Source organism: Oratosquilla oratoria, chromosome 42 (genome assembly GCF_046742065.1).
Source record: "Oratosquilla oratoria isolate Oo_2021 chromosome 42, ASM4674206v1, whole genome shotgun sequence".
Lineage (NCBI taxonomy): Eukaryota > Metazoa > Arthropoda > Malacostraca > Stomatopoda > Squillidae > Oratosquilla > Oratosquilla oratoria.
The window spans coordinates 27,397,856-27,417,178 of record NC_134818.1 but is presented as its reverse complement, the minus strand read 5'-3'; the positions used below and the strand labels follow the sequence as shown (position 1 = coordinate 27,417,178).

Here is a 19,323-nt window from a genome sequence, read left to right as displayed (position 1 = left end):
CAAGCACACATACACTTACCTAATTGTGGTTCTCCAGTCTGAAGTGGAAGGAAAAAAGGACAGAGGATATCTCTTAATTTAGGATCAAAGGGCATCGTGAGTTCATGAGACCGAATAAAAAAATGCCTAAAGGATGTGAAAAAATATTTCTTACACATATGTATAAACTTCATGAATAACCTGAATGATGATGTAGACCGAGATGAAACCATGCGTGAATTATTATAGTGCCTAGTCTATAGACTAGACTGTGCAATAGAATAGAATAGGAGACTAGTTGGAGACGAAGAGGCAGAACCCCATGAACGCAGCACCTGTTCTGTAAATTCCAGTTGGGAAATACAAAGGAGTAGAGATACAAACGCGCACACACACACACTACGGTGGCGTAGTTGGTAGAGCACTGAGCTGCCACAATAGTGGCCCGCAGCTCATGGTTCAAATCCTACCCAGGGCCGAAATTATTTCGGTACCGCTGCGCTTCGGGTTGTTACTCTGACTCTCGTGGGCGGGGAGTTGGGTGTGTGTGTGTGTGTGCAAGGTCATAGCATTACCCATAGATCGGACCTACGAGCTCTGAGCTCTCTTCCAGGAGGGAAATAGCTGTCGATCACGAGTCCAACACGTGATCCAAAGACCAAGACCAAGTGAATACACACATACACACACACACACACACACACACACACACACACACACACACACACACACACACACACACACACACACACACACACACACACAAAATACTAAAAGTAAGTGCAGAGGAAGACTGTGAATCACTACAGAAAGACCTGGATTTTGTCTGAGAATGGAGTCAAAAGTGGGGAGTGAACTTCAACATCAAGAAATGTAGTATAATGGAGTTTGGAAAAAGTGAAAATAGAATATCAGGGCAATATGAAATTGGTATAAATGAAGTAAAAAAAAAAATTAGCTTGGAAAGGGACCAAGGAGTATTAATCAACAAAGATATGTCACCAAACAAGCATATTAACAAAACCGTCAGAGAAACCTTCAATTTACTAAGATTAATGAAAATGGCCTTTGACTACTTGAATGAGGAAATGGTAAAGAAAATATTAGTCACACTGATAAGACCAAGATTGGAGTACAAAAAAGAATATAAAGAGATTAGAAAAAATCCAAAGAGCAACGACAAAGATGGCCCCAACACTCTAAATTGACATATGAACAAAGATTATCCAAACTGGAATTACCAACCCTGGAACAAAGAAGAGAAAGAGGAGATCTACTGGCCATTTACAGAATAATGAAAGGGGTGGAATTCCTCGACAGAGAAGATTTATTAAAGTGGGACAAGAGAAAAACAAGAGGACATGAAAAGAAACTCAAGAAGGACAGTTATAGAGGAGATCTGAAAAAGAATAGTTTCCCACACAGAGTGGTAGATATCTGGAACAAATTGGATGAGGCAACAGTGTATGCAAAAACCATACAAAAATTTAAGAACAAACTAGATGCTGAAAAATACAAAAACGGTCACTACGAGCATAGCTCTCTTCTCGTATAATACAATTAGGTAAATACCCCCCCCACACACACACACATATGTACGAATATATGTGTTTGTGCATGTGTATGCAGTGAATTGAGGTGTCTGTTTTAGTGTGTATATATGTGTTTGTGTGTGCAGGTTTTCGGCTGTAAGTTTGTGGAGGTTGGGATTAAACAGGCCGAGCACGAGTTGTGGTTAGTTACCTTCTCTCTTATGGTTTGCTATTAAAGAAATGGCCTCGTGGCGGGCTGGACTAATGGAGAAGGAGATGAGAGCCAAAGGTCCTGAATAGTTAAAGAGAGAGAGAGAAAGAGAGAGAGAGAGAGAGAGAGAGAGAGAGAGAGAGAATATTTATTTTCGTTGTCGGTAACCAGGGCTGAACCAATTTTTTTCTTTTATAGAAAATTAGATAACTTTATGGATGGGGATGATAGGTGGTAATGTACATGGAAATGCCTAGTGTAGGCCATATGGTCTCTTGCAGTCTCCTTCATTCATATGTCTTATGTTGTTTGGGTCAAGGGTATTCTCCAGCATAAAAGAATACTGCGTGAATCTGATCCTACTTGGGTTTCACTATAATTCCTACAACAATGACTATACAAAATTTACACAGACACTAACCCATACAAAGATACAAGTAGATAAAGACAGAGAGAAGGGAGGAGAAAGAAAGACTTTGAACGATAATCAACTGTTGTATATTATAAATACTAACAATTTTGGTTGAATAAAATATCCTGAGATCTTTCAGGATCATTTAAACCTGAAATACATTAAGTTTACCTCAATACTTAAATTGGGAGAGTTTTCTCTCGGATGAGTAAAATTGTGTAAAAAGAGTCAAATAATGAGATTTCATTTTCTTCCGTTTTTCTTTTCTCCATCAGATGCTGCGGCGCAAGCTTGGGGTCGTCTTGGCCCTGGTCTTTGTGACTCCACTTCTGGTCGTGATGATGATCAGCGAACCAGGTAAGTCACTGAAGAAAGACAGAAAGTGGTCAACGTATTCATGGGAGGTTTTGTGGTTAATTTCCCCTTTCCTGTGTTTTTTTATTTTTTTTTTATTTTTTATTTTTCATATGGAGGACGCCTTCAACCATCTCAGGATTGTAGGGATGTCAGATAATGGTTCATAATTTTTTTTTTCTATCTTTGGAATTATTTCTTTCCCCTTTTTTATTTGTTTTAATTCATTTTGTTTATTTTTTATGTTTTTATGGAAGGCATCTTCAACCATATCAATACTGTAGGGACATGAGTTAATAGCGCTTATGTTTTTTTTGTCATTTAGATTTTTGTTAGGGACATAAAAAAAAAAAAAAAAAATCGTACGCTAGAGGAAGGTAAGAACGGTTTCCCTCACCAGGTGAGTCTGGCGTGGGGAGGAACTTCACAGACAAGGTCATCATATTAAGACAACAGGGCAGGGCTCGCAGTAATAGATTTGAATTGGACAATTTTACATTTAAGAAGGGAATAGGCTTAGTAACCATCTAGTGAGCGCTGAAACTATCGGTTGTTTTAAGAAAAGGTTACACAACTTTATGGATGGGGATGATGGGTGGGGAGGGACATGGAACTGCCTAGTGTAGGCCTCATGGTCTCTTGCAGTCTCCTTCAATCTTATGTTATGTTGTCTTCCCGTTTTGTGTCATATCTGGGGAAGTGTAGAGCCGGATCATATTACGGCATTAATCCCCTGTGTCAAAAGGGCTCAGTTTAGAGTGCCCAAGACTTAAAGCTTCATTCTAGTAGTTATAATGTTTGAACAAACATATTTATTGTAAATTATTGTAAAGTATTCAGTTTTATTCAAAGAGATGCAGCTACTATTACAAATTTAAGTAAAAATATATATTATCATGAAATTCAAATAATATGTTATACATTACCTTCACGGTGGTAATGTTTTATTTCTTAGATAAGAAGTGATAGTTTATACTTGTGTGTGTGTGTATGTGTGTGTGTGTGTGTGTGTGTGTGTGTGTGTGTGTGTGTGTGTGTGTGTGTGTGTGTTTATGTGTGTCCATAAACATGCGTGTTGTATATGTGCTCGTATGTCTATCCACGTGCCTACAAAGTCCTAAATTACCTTCACACATGTTATCACAAAACTCTTTACCGTAATGGAGGTAAAAAATTAAAAGGAAGAAAAAAAAAAGTAAAAAAAAAAAAAAAAAAAAAATCAGGGAACTCGTTATTAGGCTGTAAAATGTTGTTGTGGTGTGGTATTACTTGGTGTAAGAAGCACGCGGGCTGCCAGCCCCATTAGCGAGGCGGGTAGGGAAACCCAAACCCAAAGCATAAAGCAACACGGCTTTGTTGTTCTTTATTTTGTTTTCTCTCATATGTGAAAGAAAAGTCTTTGTTTTCCTCGTAGTGTATCGGTTCGTAGAATAGGATTGTTTTGTTTTATTTTTTTTCTAGTATAATATATCGTTTGGTTTTGGGTCAAGACAGTTTACTTTCAACATGATGACATGTTTTGTGTGTTTTATATGGCGATGTAGATGAAGACACACACGCACGCACACACACACACACACACACACACACACACACACACACACACACACACACACACACACACACACACACACACACACACGTCGTTCTGTGGCGAGTTAGAGTCTCAATGCTTCGTGTGACATTCAATGCCAATGTTCATGTTTTTTTTTTTCTATGTCACACTCAGGAAGGTCTTCAAGGTGCTTGAAAATGAATGTACCACGGTAAGTTATCAAAGGCCACGAAGAGTAAAACTTTCAAAAGAATTTTCTTTGTCACCTTGAGAAAGGTCTTCAAGGTACTTGAAAATGAATATCCTTTGGTAAGTTTTGAAAGGCCCGGGAGAGCAAAAATCTTAAGGCATTTTTTTTCTTTAAGACCTTACAAGTAGAGCATTGTTCCGAACGCATTGTTTCAGCGAACAATAACTAAACAAAGGGGAGGAGCTGGTGGAGGGGCTGATTGGTTCTTAATTCGGTTTTAAAGTTTGGACACCAGGGACGAAGGAGTGTTGATTGAAATTCCAGAATTTTTCGATAAATTAATTTGGAAGTTCCGGAAGGTCTGGGAAGTTTCGGAAGGTCAGGGAGGTTCCGAACAGATATGTATTGGGCCACCGAGCATGGAGAAGGCCCCCCCCCCTTCGGTCTTGAACCCCCCCTCTCCCTTCCCTCTTTCAGCACTTCAATATGCTTTATGTATTTTGTAAACTACAAGAAATTGGACACCAATTTCGGGTCTTCAGGACCCCTAACACCAGATTCTGGACCCCGGGCCCAGACATTGAACCCAAGAAATTGTTCTCCTATTTCGGGCCTTTAGGACCCCCAGAACCGGACTACACCAAGAAATTGAACCCAAGGATTTGGACCCTAATTCCATTACGGGACCCAAAATCTGGCTGTGGAGCAAGGAATTGGACCGTGGAGCCAGAAAGTGGACCCAAGAAACTGGACTCCAGTTTCGGGCCCTTAGGACCCTAGATAAGCGACTCTGGACCAAGAAATTGGGCCCTGGGACCAGAATTTGGACTCCCTTCTTTCCCTATTACCTCCTTTTGTTCAGGGGTTCCCACAGCCGAAGGTTCGAGGTCTTGCACAGCTCGGAGTTGCTCTCTGAAGAATGTTTTCTTCTTCTTCGTGGCAACTTTTTCAATATGGAACTGGAGGACCCGCTCTATGTCGCCATGTCTCTCCGAAGTCGACCCGTAGTGTTCTTCTTTTTCTTCCTCTTGCAGACTTTGCTGTTATGGGCGAAGTCGGGCAGGATATATAACCAGTGGTCTTGTGAGTAGACATCAGTGAAAAATATCACACACACACACACACACACACACACACACACACACACACACACACACACACACACACACATGTGTATATATATATATATATATATATATATATATATATATATATATATAATCATCTTACCAACCACATTAACTTATATCCAATTTAATTCGTTGCAAACATGATCGAGACCAACAGGAGTGTTTAGCCCGATGAAAGTATATTCAGAAGCTGAGACGCTGTCAGGCTGAGGACTCGAACCTAAGAATTAGAATGGAGATAAGTTAATGTAGTTGATAAGATTAATATATATGTATTGGGGACCATTCAGTACCTTAATTTTATTTATCTTATTATTTTGTTAGATGTACAATAGTCCTGCAGTGTGAAAATTTGCAAATTTGTATTTTAAGTTAGCACCCATGAAGTAGAAAGCTTGTTTGTGAGAAAAAGAAAATGGGAAAGAGAATACACATCTCGGTAAATCTGTGTTTAGGCGTTATTAATAAGTTATGACATTTGCGAAAAGTTATGAAATCCTTTTGCTTTACGGAAGGTGACAACATCATTAATTCATTTATCTATTTATTTGTTTATTTATTTGTTTTTATAAAAAACATTAATCCCTAAAAGTTGAACTATAAACAGCATTAATTTCACTCATACAACGCTATGAACTATCTACAAGGAAAGACGAAGGAATATGACACGAATCCAAAACATATGAAACAGAATGAATATTGAATACAATAAATTTACTGAAAATATTTTTGCTTAAATCTTGGTCGACGCAAAGAAATGAAAGATAATTGAAAGTTAAAAGTTTTCTGATAATTATTGTCAATTGATTTCGTCAGGAAGACGAGTGGACAAAGATGATTAAGTACGAATTATTGATGAATCGATTCACAAAATATGATGAATACATCTCAGCGAATCATGAGGATTCGGAATGTTCTTGAGAATTCTTATGCCTGAGAGGATTTATATGAGATGGACATTGTGACACAGACACACACACACACACACACACACACACACACACACACACACACACACACACACACACACACACACACACACACACACACACACACACACACACACACACGACTCGGTGGCGGATTGGTAAAGCACTGGCCTCACAAGCCAGAGAACCGGGGTTCGATTCCCCGGTCGGGCGGAGATAAGTTGGGTTTGTCTCCTTTCACGTGTAGCCCCTGTTCACCTAGCAGCGAGTAGGTACGGGACGTTAGTCAAGGAGTTGTGACCTTGCTGTCCCGGTGTGTGGTGTGTGAGTGGTCTCAGACCTACCCAGAGATCGGCTAATAAGGAGCTCTGAGCTCACTGCCGTAGGGTGGTGTCTGGCTGTCTCGACAGAGACTGCAGCAGATCCGAGGTGAATACACACACACACACACACACACACACACAAACACGTACACATATACTTACATACGTGTGCGTGTATAGTCCAGTTTTAATTTTCAACTATTGATTAGCGTAGTTTTTATAGACAAATATGCCATCCTTTATTTCTGTGATGAAATAATAGGAATTGGAATAGTTTTAAGATTTTTTTCGCATTAAACAACATCGAAAGTAATTGTCGATTTGAGATATTATGCAATAAGAAAACCAAGAGAGTAATGAATTTCTGTTTTTGTTGATAAACATTAATGTAGCCGAATTATTATTGTTATTATTATTTGCAAGTGATGAGAACATTACGCAAATGTGAAAAAATATTTGTTATATCTCGGTACGTAAATGATGTGATTTTGACAAACGAATTCAAACACCGTCGGTGGGAAAATTCCCTTAAGATCATTTCACCAATTGTCTTCGAAACCTTGCACACGGCGAGGTTAGATTTTTTTTTTTTTTTAAATAAAAAACATACTTTTACATTCCCTCGCGATATATATATATATATATATATATATATATATATATATATATATATATATATATATATTAAAAATAATATTGTTCAGGAGTGCCGAAGACGTGGTCGTTGTCAGAACACATCATTGACATTATTTTCCTCCATTTCCTTACGAGAAAGCGTCCGATTGCGAAGACGTGACTTCAGTTCAGATGTCTTTCCTGAAAGCAGAGATGATTGCCAGTGCTCTGAAGTACCTCTGGTTAATTTCAGGAATGTCACAAACTGTTAAACCAAGTCATGAGTCATGATCATGCTTGCGTGTGTGACATGTGTGTGTCGGAATGTGTGTACGTGTGTGTGTGTGTGTGTGTGTCCATGCGCATTTTTGTACCTAGTTTTGTTTACCTTGGTTGTAGTTTACAGGTAAGGAGCTATGTTCGTGGGGTCCTGCCTTTTATTTTTCAGTAGTTATAGCATGTTTTGAATTTGTGTTTTTACAGCTTATGCTGCGTCATCATTTAGGCTGTGCTAGGAATTTATGTATGTATATGGAAAATTATGCGTGTGGTGTGTGTGTGTGTGTGTGTGTGTGTGTGTGTGTGTGTGTGTGTGTGTGTGTGTGTGTGTGTGTGTGTGAGTGTGTGAGTGTGTGTGTATGCATGTGCGTAACTGTATGTGTGAGTGTGTGTGTGTTTGTGTGAATGTGTGCGTGTTTGCGTGTGTACTTTTATGTAAGTGTATACTCGTGTTAATTATGTAAATACATACAACATAGTCATCTTGTTTTACAAATAGCAATTGCCCATATGAAAAAAAAATCTACACGTAACATCTTTTTTCATAATTCATCATATATGACCATTAGATAGTTCGTATACCTGACCGAAAACGAACGGGAATTTCTTACATAAGGAGTGGTAATTACCCTTATCGGTGACATCATCATTCCGATATTAGTTTTTGGTCCATCGACTTCGCTTATCAGTTTGTACAATCGCAATGGCATCGATTTCCGGTGCCGCGTGCGGTCGTGCCAGAGGGTGTCTTAGTGTCTACCTCTTCACTCAGGTGTCTTCTTCCTCCTTCACGTGTCTTCAGGTATCGTTTTGTGACTTCGTTCTCACTCACACTTACGTCTCCAGAAATATCTTAAAGTTCTTCAGTGTGTCTTAGGAGTGAGGCCACTGTGTGTGTCTTAACCTTCTCACTCTGGAAAGACGTAGAGTGTAAGGAAATCTAATAGAGTTATTCAGATGGAATATCACATAAATAGAGCAGGGCAGGACTCGCAGTAAATGATTTGATTATGACAAATTCATATTTAAGAAGGAAATAGGCAAGAACTGGTTTACAAATTGAGTGGTTAATGAATGGAATAGAATTAATAACCATGTAGTTAGCGCTAAAACTATCTGTCGTTTTAAGGGAAGGTTAGATAACTTTATGGTAATGGACCAGTGTAAGTCTTATGGTCTCTTGCAGTCTCCTTCATTCTTATGTTCTTATGCTCTTAAGTTAAGTAAAATAGTCTGACAAAAGATAGAACACACTCATTAAAGTAGTTACTGAATTTTATGAGTCAACGGGTTTTCGCATGACCTTGTATGCCAGGATCTTGACCTGCTTTTTCATGTATCCCATATTTATGGATTACTGTTCTTGAGCCTCTAGGAGAAGACTATCAACACTAAATAGAATCGTCGGAGGTCCCCCTAATTACTTCTAGTTTTGGAGTTTGTGATCCCACGTGGGAATCTTTGCAGCCCCCCCGGGGGGGGGGGGTGTTGGTTCGTCCTTTTTTTCCGGGTACCTTCTCCCCCCTAGGGACTCGCGGCCCCCCCCCCCGGGGAAGAACCGGTGTCCTGTGACCTCATGTTACTTGACTTGGGTCATGGGACTTCCTTAGGTTAGCTTGGGTTCTTGTGCTGTGTATATAGTCTTTCCTCACTCGTTACTGGCACGTCAGAAATCCTTCTGGGGAATTAGTCGTCGATAACGATGTCTTGGAACAATCGTTAATGATCATTTCGATGTCTTTCGTTCGTTACAGGAAGTGCCACTGATATCGTTTCAGAGAAAGGCCTCCTTACCCTCCCTCACTTCCCACCACTTGCCCTCTCTTATCTATTACTGCCACGCGTAAACAGGAAACCAAGACTCCTCGCTTGGAGTGTGTTATAGAATATGTCAAGGGAATTCCATTTCCTCGTTCGTAGAAACCATCATCGCCGCCACCACCAACACCAACCGTTCACAGCACACATACACGTACGCGCACACACACACACGCGCACACATACACGTACGCACACACACACACACACACACACACACACACACACACACACACACACACACACACACACACACACACACACACACACACGTACACACACACATACATGCAATATATATATATATATATATATATATATATATATATATATATATATATATATATATATATATATATCACAACGAACACCACAGTCGGACGAAAGAAAGAGTTGAGTAAGCGAAACTATACATTTCGATTGCTAACTGCAATCCTCTTCAGTACTGAAGAGGATTGCAGTTAGCAATAGAAATGTATACGAGTAGTTTCGCATACTCAACTCATTCTTTCGTCCGACTGTGGTGTTAGTTGTGATTTACAAATGTGTTACATTTCTCACTAGTGATACACACACACACACACACACACACACACACACACACACACACACACACACACACACACACACACACACACACACACACACACACACACACACACACACACACACACACACACATACACACTCATATATATATGTATATATATATGTATGTATGTGTGTATGTATATATGTATGTATATATGTATAGATGTATACACCTATCTACAGAATGGAGAAATCAGCGAGAGAGAAAGGTTAAAAGCGAGTGGATCAGTGCCGGGATTTTCTTCTTGTGGTGTCATCAGGAGAGCCAGATGTATAAATGATTGTCAACGGGCATTAAACGCGCTCAGAAAGAAAACGCGTGATGGGAGAGTTCGTCTTGAAGAAGAGCGAGTCTTCAGAAACAGTCTCGGGTTCTCCTGAGCTGAAGAACCGACGAAGGAGAACCAAGGAACCAACGAACTCCGCGAAGTCGAGGTTCATCTTGAAGAACAACAAGTCTTCATGGAGGCCAACACTCATCCGGAAGGTCTTCAGAAGTGGTCTCAGGTTCTCTTAATCTGAAGAACCGACGAAGGAGAACCAAAGAATTAAGGACGTCCACGAAATCGAAGTACATCTCGAAGAAGAATGAATCTTTTTGGAGACCCAGACTCTTCCGGAGGTTCTTCAGAAGCGGCCTCAAGTTTTTCCTAAGCAGAAAACCGACGAAGGAAAACCAAAGAACTAACGACCTTCACAAAGTCAAAGTTCGTCATGAAGAAGAACGAGTCTTTTTGGAGGCCCAGACTCTTCCGGAAGGTATTCAGAAACGGTCTCAGGTTCTCCTAATCAGAAGGTGAAGAACCGACGAAGGAGAACCAAAGAACTAAGGACGCCCACTAAGTCGAAGTTCGTCTTGAAGAAGAATGAGTCCTCGTAGAGGCCCAGACTCTTCCGGAAGGTCTTCAGAAGCGGTCTCAGGTTCTGACTGGCCTTGAAGTATGCAAATGGGTTGGTATTGGGGATTGGGGCTAAGGATTAGGGGTTAGAGTCTCCTGAAGAGGGGAAGATTAGGGATTTAACACCGAACACGTTTCTTGAGGTGAACGAGAACGTTTGTCGTTTGTGGTTTAGTACTAGAAAACGTTCGTGGGCACGTTATGTGTCGTGGGTCACCAGTGGCTTTGTTATGGCAAACACGATTTTTGTTTTTATTATTTTGTTGTTTGATTTTATTATTTCTGTTGTTGTTGATATTATCATTATCATTATTGTTGTTTATAATAGCAATAATAATGATTATTATTATTATTGTTATCATCGCTATCATTATTTTACTGTAATTATTTTTGTAGTTTTTGCTGTTGCTATTATTATTTTATTGTTGTTTATTCACTTATTCTAATTTGTCTTATTTTCATTTATCTGTTTTAATTCTTTTTACTTCCATTTTATTTATTAGTGTAATTGTTCATTTATCTATTTATTTATTTATTTAGTTGATTTTATCTATTAAGTGTCGGATCTGGTGTGAACTTGTCAGAACCAAGGCCATCAAATTAGCCACAGTATTTATATATTTATTATTCATTTATTTATTTATTTGTTTTTTGGTGGGGGGGGGGGCTATCTTACACACTAATTGTGTGGAAACAATCTTCTGTAGCAGTGGAATACTCAGATCAAGAGAAAACTCTTTTGACTTTTTCTTCGTATATCTCGTAGAGTCGTCCCTTCTCTAGCTCCTAGGTTCTAGTAACGAGTCTTTCTTTACTAGTGAAGACACTATTGCCACTGATACTCATCATGAAAAAAAAAATAAGATAGAATAAATAAAAGTGTTTGGAAACTCGGTAGTTCTTAAGCAAGACGGTCTTAACGGGTTTGGATTCTTTCAAATGAGATTGGATCCCTTTTAAAGAGGCTGGATCCTTCTTAAGGTGGTTGGATTCCTTTTTAGAGGATTCGGATCCTATAAGAGGAATTCATCCCCATTAAGAGGGATCGAACTCCATAGAAAATGGTCTAAACCCAATAAGAATTATCCAATCCCATTTTCAGAATCCAATTCCCTTAAACCATTGGTTACTGGAGGGTTCCGTGTGTTTAATAAAATCACCTGGAGGCAGCCAGAATAAGACTTGTAAGCTCGCCTTCCATGCCGGCAGCTAGAAGAAAGTGTATAAATCCACATCATCACGGAAGGAAGGAATCAAAATCTGTGTCGGACCGCCCCCCCCCCACCAAAAAAAAAAAAAAAAAATCGAGCAAAAATGTTGACCAGCAACGTCAGTATATTTTTTTCTTAAATACGTGACACCTTTATCTGTGTAGCATTTAGCTTACAGTTAAGACATTTTCTTGAACAGGTTAAAAAAAAATATAAAATAATTTAAATATTTTGTATCATGAAAAAATCTAGGTGGGTCAAAACACTTGCTTGTAACTGTACATTTATTCTAGCTGCCGCCAGGTGATTTTATTCGGCCAAGGGGGGATTCTTTACCTCCCTTCTCCCCCCCCCCACCCTTTATGTGATGAAAGACTTAAACCATAGGTAGTGACATCTATTGGCAACTGGCGTCAACTTCGTTATCAGGATGTCAAGTTGAGACTTCTTGTTCCTCCCTTTTCCCCCTCCTCCTCCTACTCCTCCCTCTCCACTTCCTCCTCTTCCTCCTTTTCCTCCTCCTCGTCCTCGTCGTCCTCTTCCTTCTCCTCCTCCTCCTCTTCCTCGTACTCTTCCTCCACCTCCCCATCCTCCTCCTCCACCTCGTCCTCGTCGTCCTCTTCCTTCTCCTCCTCCTCCTCTTCCTCGTACTCTTCCTCCACCTCCCCATCCTCCTCCACCTCCTCCTCCTCCTCCGCCTCCTCCTCCTCCTCCTCTTTGTTCCCAAGGGAGGTCTTGTGTGTTGTTCCTCGAGGGTTCTGACGCTGAAGATAATCTCCCGAAGTCGGTCTTTTATGACCAAACTGATTTACGTGAGGTGGTCTGCCGAATGGAACATCGGGGTCGTGGGGTCCGTCGCCGGGGTTGGGTTCTTGTTCCAGGAAGGTCACGTGGTTCTCTCCTGAAGAAGTCAACGGCGAAGTCGAGACCTGTGTGAGTGCTCTTGGGGCCTTGGAAGAACGGGCATCGGGTATTGCTGTTAGTAAATAATTAATAGATAGATAAATAAATACTCGTAAATTAATAAATAAATATACAGACTTCTCTGGTAGGGGTATGGAAAATACAACTCAAGCCGTACTTTTAAAAATAAATGAATAAATAAACAAATAAATAAGTTAATAAATAAATAAATAAATAAATTAATTTGTTCAACAGTGCCCAGCCGTAGGATGTCAAAAGTTTGTTTTTTCACTGTCGATAAAACGTTAATTTCATCGCTCGTTATCTGTAATTATCATTCATTATAAGAACACCAACTACTTCTCATTCAGCAAAAAGAAAAAAATGAAAAAGCAAAAAACAAACACATTCTAAACAAACAAACAACAAGCAATAACAGTCTGAAAGACTTCCCCAGATAACTAGGACGGATCTCGACAAAGATCTCAAACTCTTTGTCTACGTCAGAGGTTCTCTTTGGTCGCAGCTCCCTTACTTATGTAGTCCTGTTTATCAGTTCCGTAGAAATCGTCTCGACTCTAAACGACATTGTTAGTTAGATCTACGAACTGCTGCTGGTTTCGGTCTTTATCTTTAGACCCTCTCTGAAGTTTCTGTTAAGTCGTTTCACACGTATCGACTTTTCGCCGTGCGCCGTCCACGGCACGACGTCGTACTCTCAAATAACTTTGGGTGTCTATGGACGCTTTCACACGTCACGACCACGACCACGTGTGTCATAAACACCCATCAGTATTTGATAACACAATGCCGTGTCGTGGACGGCACACGACAAAAAGTCGATACGTATAAAACAAGCCCTAGGTACCCGAGGACCTTTCGTCAGGAACCACTTGTCCACGATCGAGATCCATTCTTTTCGAGTTTGTCCTTCAACTAAATAGAATCGTCAAGCATGAGTCATAATGAGATATTTAAAAAAAAATTGTTTTCGTAATGACGGGGCTTAGAGAGCTCAGAGAGTCGAAGAAGACAAAATGGGGTGGGGAGTGGGGGGGGGGGGAGACCGCACCAAAATAATGATAATAATAATCAGGACGAAAGATGACCCCCCCTCTTCCCCCTGTCCCATTCTCCCTCTTCCTTCCTCCTCTTCCACCCTCCTCCCCCTTTCCCCTTCTTCTCCTCCTCCTTCCCCTTCACCTTCCTCCTCCTTCTCCCCTCTTCCCCTTCCCCCTCCTCCATTTTCCTCCTCCCACTCCCCTTCCCCCTCCTCCTCTTTCTCCTTTTCCACTTCCCCTTCTCCCCCTTACCCGTTCGTCCTCTTCCCCCCTCCTCCCCCACTCCCCTTCACACAGCGCCACCTGCGGCTGTGGTGGCAATAGAAAGGATGAGAGCGAGAAGGACGAGGAGGAGGAGGAGGAGGAGGAGGAGGAGGAGGAGGACGACGAGGATGTGGTAGAAAGGGAAGAAAGAGGACTGGGACAAGGAATAGAAAACGAAAAAGAAGACGAGAAGGAGGAAGATGAAGGGAAGGAGGCTTTGGAGGAAGGGGAAAGAACAGGGGCTAGGAATAGACAATGAAAAGGACAAGAAGGAGATATAAGAAAAGGAATAAGAAAAGAAGAATATTACAAAAGCGATAAAATGGAGATAAAGTGAGGAGCGAAGGCAAGATAAGGAGGAGGAGGAGGAGGAAGAGAAGACGAAGAAGAAGAAGGAGGAGGAGGAGGAGGAGGAGGAGGAGGAGGAGGAGGCAGGGAGGCAATAGGAGAAAGGCCACAAGATTAGAGAAATCGGTCACAAGAGAGAGAGTAAAATGAAAATAATCAAAGATGTCAAGTAAGGAGAGTCGACGGAATGTCTTTACTAAATGTAAAGAACAGGTTGCATCTTTATTAATTTTATTCTAGCCAAGGACAGACGATTTTAAGCAGCCTAGGGGGCAGACTACATTCTGTCTATAACCAGAACAAATGATATAAAGCATGTCACCGTAGAAAAGGGGAATGGGTGTCAATAATTGGTGAAAGATAATGATTAGGATGAGACGATTGTGTGTCTGGCTATACAAGTCATGTCTCTATTTCCATTGCAACCCATTGTGCAATTTGTAGTATATTCATGTAATCTAATTTATTTATTAATTTCTATATATTACACGTGACCTTCATTTTGTTCTTGTACCTCCAATTATCTTAAAAAAAAAAAAAAAAAAAAAAAATTGATTACCAAGGCTGCCTGCACGAACTGGTACATAAACGCATCATTACACAACTGCAATCGAGTTGCCAATTACTGTATTTTGGACGAAAGACCCCATGCGACGGGACATGAACAAATTGGCTGAGTGGACGAGGAAGCGAGAGAGTGAGGGCTGCGTGGTCCTTAATGAAAAGGCAAGAAGTTAGATGCAGAAGCGAAGAAAGACAAAGTATTATTAGGTTCAAAATAGGCTGATAAAGAAAGGAAGATAGTCCCTATTAGTAGGCGGTTAAATGCACAGTGATGTTATTGGAGTTGGAGACTGGGTGCATTAGGATTACCCAGAGGTTCGGGTAGATCGGAGGGGGAAAGTCCGTGGAGGAAAGAAGAGAGAGAGTAACGCGGAGGGATTGGCGGTATTTGGTTGTATAAGCTTGATATTAATGACCGTAGTAATGAAAGAAGATAGGGAAATATATGAGGTATCTAGAGACAGAGGGGCATCCCCGCCACTTTTACTGGTTTCGAGTGAAGCAAGGGTATATATAGAGAAGGCTTACGTCTTTCACGAACCGTGCTTAACTCGAGACCAGTAAAAGTGGCGGTGATGCCCCTCTGTTTCTGGACGCCTCTTATGAGGATTAAAGGCAAGATAATGAGGGTAAAGTAGAGAAATAATCTCTTTGTTAGTGTGTGTGTGTGTGTGTGTGTGTGTGTGTGTGTGTGTGTGTGTGTGTGTGTGTGTGTGTGTGTGTGTGTGTGTTTAGACCGTGATCACCTATTTCCTATGAGACTTCTCCCCATCTCCCTGTTTACCACCTGCTGTCCCCCCCCTAACGACCAGTCACCAGTGCCAGGGGGGAGATGGAGGAGGAGGGGGGAGGGGGAGGGAAAGGAAGAAAGGGGGGAGTGGGGGAGAGGGGAGGAGGAGGGGCGAGCTTCCGGAATGTTGCAGCCTCTGTGCAGAAGGAAATGACCGTTACCATGGTAACCGGGGAAGACATTTTATGTAGGAGAGGAGGAAATAACTCAGTGGCTTTGGCGGAAGTTCTGATAGTTCTTGCCAAAGTGAACCTCTGAAATTCGAAAATTTTCGATTATTCGGAAGGAAATGCCTGTCTCCACTATTCGGAAGTAAATGGTTGTCGTTATTGGGAACGGAAACGAAATATAGCGGAATATTTTGGTTCTCAGAAGAGGAAAGTATTGGTCAGAAGTAGCGCCAATGTGGCTAAGCGCGGCCATTTTCTTCAGCTGTGAATCTCCGAAATTCGAAAGTTTCCAATATTCAGATCGAGATGCTCCCACTTCGATTTTAAATCCAACATCTGTTATAGGAAATAATTTGTAGTTAACTAGAATCTAACATTTAAGTGTCTCACATTAGTTGCAGTGTAGAGTATAGGTTTTATTATTTTCATTTTTGTTTATTTATCTATGCATTCATGTTTTGATTTATTTATTCATTTTTATATTTCTATACCTACGTATTGTTATTATCTATTTACTCGTTCACTCATTTATTTATTCATTTATGTATTTATTTATTTTTTCGTATAAGGCTAGCGTCTTTTCTTGTTCCATATTAAAGTCGATCAATAAAGTGGCTCTTTGTATAGACGATATAGCTGACACCATACCTCACAACAACCCGAATCAACTCTCCAATAGCGAAGGCCCCACACTCAACTGGATGAAATAGCCTAAGGGCAACCAGAATGAATAAAGTCAAACATCATCTGGGACGGAAGGGGCGACACATTGTCCGAGGGATCAAAGAACGCTGACAACGCGCGCGACTCAAAACCAAAAATTCGAGAAGAGGAAACAGATGGGCACAATCGAGTTAGCCAAGGAAACTGCGCCGAGGAGGACCTTCCTGCAGGAAATTGGAAGAAATGTGGTTGAGACGCAGCTGGCGACACCAGAAAGAAGGAAAAAGAGATTGCATGGTGGTGGAAGTAGGAGAAACTAAGCGGTCTCAAGGTCTCTGAAGAAGGAGAGACTCTGTGTGGTGACAAGTTCTCTCAGGGAGGAGAGACTTTGGTCTCAGGATCTCCAAAGAAAGGAGAGACTGCAATCTCAAGGTCTCTGAGGAAGGAAAGACTCTGTGTGATCTCAAGTTCTCTCAGGAAAGAGAGACTGTGTGGTCTCAAAGTCTCTAAAGAAAGGAGAGACTATGGGGTCTCGAGGTCTCTGAGGAAGGAGAGACTGTTTGGTCTCAAGTTCTCTCACGAAGGAGAGACTGTGGCCTTAGGATTTCTAAAGAAAGGAAATACTATGCGATCTCAAGGTCTCCGAAGAAGGAGAGACTGTGTGGTATCAAGTTCTCTCAGGAAGGAGAGACTGTGTGATCTCAGGATCTCTAAAGAAAGAAGAGAATATGCGGTCTCGACTCAAGGTCTTTGAGGAAAGAGAGAATTTGTGTAATCTCAAGTTCTCTCAGGAAAGAGACTGTGTGGTCTCAGGGTGTCTTAAGAAAGGAGATACTATGCGGTCTCCAGGTCTCCAAAGAAGGAGAGACTGTGTGTGGTCACAAATTCTCTCAGGAAGGAGAGACTGTGTGGTCTCAGGATCTCTAAAAGGAGAGAATATGCGGTCTCAAGGTCTCTGAAGAAGGAGAGACTCTGTGTGGTCTCAATTTCTCTCAGGAAGGAGAGACTGTGGTCTCAGGATCTCTAAAGAAAGGAGAGAATATGCGGTCTCCAGGTCTCCGAAGGAGAGACTCTGTGTGGTCTCAATTTCTCTCAGGAAGGAGAGACTGTGGTCTCAGAATCTCTAAAGAAAGGAGAGAATATGCGGTCTCAAGGTCTCTGAAGAAGGAGAGACTCTGTGTGGTCTTAATTTCTCTCAGGAAGGAGAGACTGTGGTCTCAGGATCTATAAAGAAAGGAGAAAATATGCGGTCTCAAGGTCTCTGAAGAAGGAGAGACTCTGTGTGGTCTTAATTTCTCTCAGGAAGGAGAGACTGTGGTCTCAGGATCTCTAAAGAAAGGAGAGAATATGCGGTCTCAAGGTCTCTGAAGAAGGAGAGACTCTGTGTGGTCTTAATTTCTCTCAGGAAGGAGAGACTGTGGTCTCAGGATCTCTAAAGAAAGGAGAGAATATGCGGTCTCAAGGTCTCTGAAGAAGGAGAGACTCTGTGTGGTCTCAATTTCTCTCACGAAGGAGAGACTGTGTGGTCTCAGTATCTCTAAAGAAAGGAGAGAATATGCGGCCTTAAGGTCTCTGAAGAAGAAAAGACTCTATGTGGTCTCAGGTTCTCTCAGGATTTTTTTTTCTTTCTTTTTAGAATATTGTCGAATATGTGTGAACAAGGTCTTTATTGGTGTGTAAGGACTTGATCCAGATTTCTTTTTCATTACGTTAAAGTCATTGTCAAACTTGGAATAGAAGCGAGAGAATGGAACAGATCTCCGAAGTTTTAAAAATTATTTTGGAAAACAACCGAATAGTTTTCTGTAATGACTCTCGTATAGCTTGTCTGTTTATTTATTTATTTTTTTGTCTTTTTATTTGTCATTTTCTTTCCGCATCAAACTTCGTTATGGACACATTCCGAAGTTTTACCAAAGATTAGTTTGGAAACACAACTATACAATTTGCTGTAATAGTTCTCATTAATTTAATTTATTTGAGCTTTTGTTCACTGGTTTGTGTCCTTTTTATTTTCGCTTTTTGTTCCACACCAGCAATTGTGACGACTCGTATTTTTTCGGACACATTTTTATATTAAAATCAAGATTGGCAGCCCAGTGGATACCGTCTTTAACTCATGAGTAGGTGGTCGTGACTTCGACTCCAGGAACTCGCTGTGGGTTTGCTGCGTTGGTTCTTGAAAGCCATGGCCAGGTGGGGAGGTGACTCATCGTCGGCCTAAAAAAAAGAATTAAAAAATAAGATAGATGAAAATGCATATGTGTATATATATATATATATATATATATATATATATATATATATATATATATATATATATATGTGTGTGTGTGTGTGTGTGTGCCCTACCAGGGGTTTCTCACTTCCCACTACGTGAGCGTGGGTTGGTGAGCTTAATCAGTTACCAATCAGTCAATCACTGGGAGCAAAATTATTGTTATACTAACCCACTCCTGTCTTGAGGATCAACTTTGGCAAGCTCACAGGCAGGCTCCAGAAGGTGAGTACTATATCATTCTTGTCACTTCG

General features: G+C 40.8%; 1 protein-coding gene across 3 annotated transcripts in view; it reads left to right on the top strand.

Moving 5' to 3' along the window:
• Positions 1 to 2,385: 2,385 nt before the first annotated feature.
• Positions 2,386 to 19,323, top strand: part of Mgat4a (alpha-1,3-mannosyl-glycoprotein 4-beta-N-acetylglucosaminyltransferase a) — a 604,562-nt gene continuing 587,624 nt past the window's right edge. For all 3 annotated transcript variants that reach the window (XM_076179097.1, XM_076179096.1, XM_076179095.1), the window contains exon 1: positions 2,386 to 2,491. In XM_076179097.1, the coding sequence (XP_076035212.1) occupies positions 2,410 to 2,491 (82 nt within the window). In that variant the 5' untranslated portion in view covers positions 2,386 to 2,409. The remainder of the gene's footprint in view (positions 2,492 to 19,323) is intronic.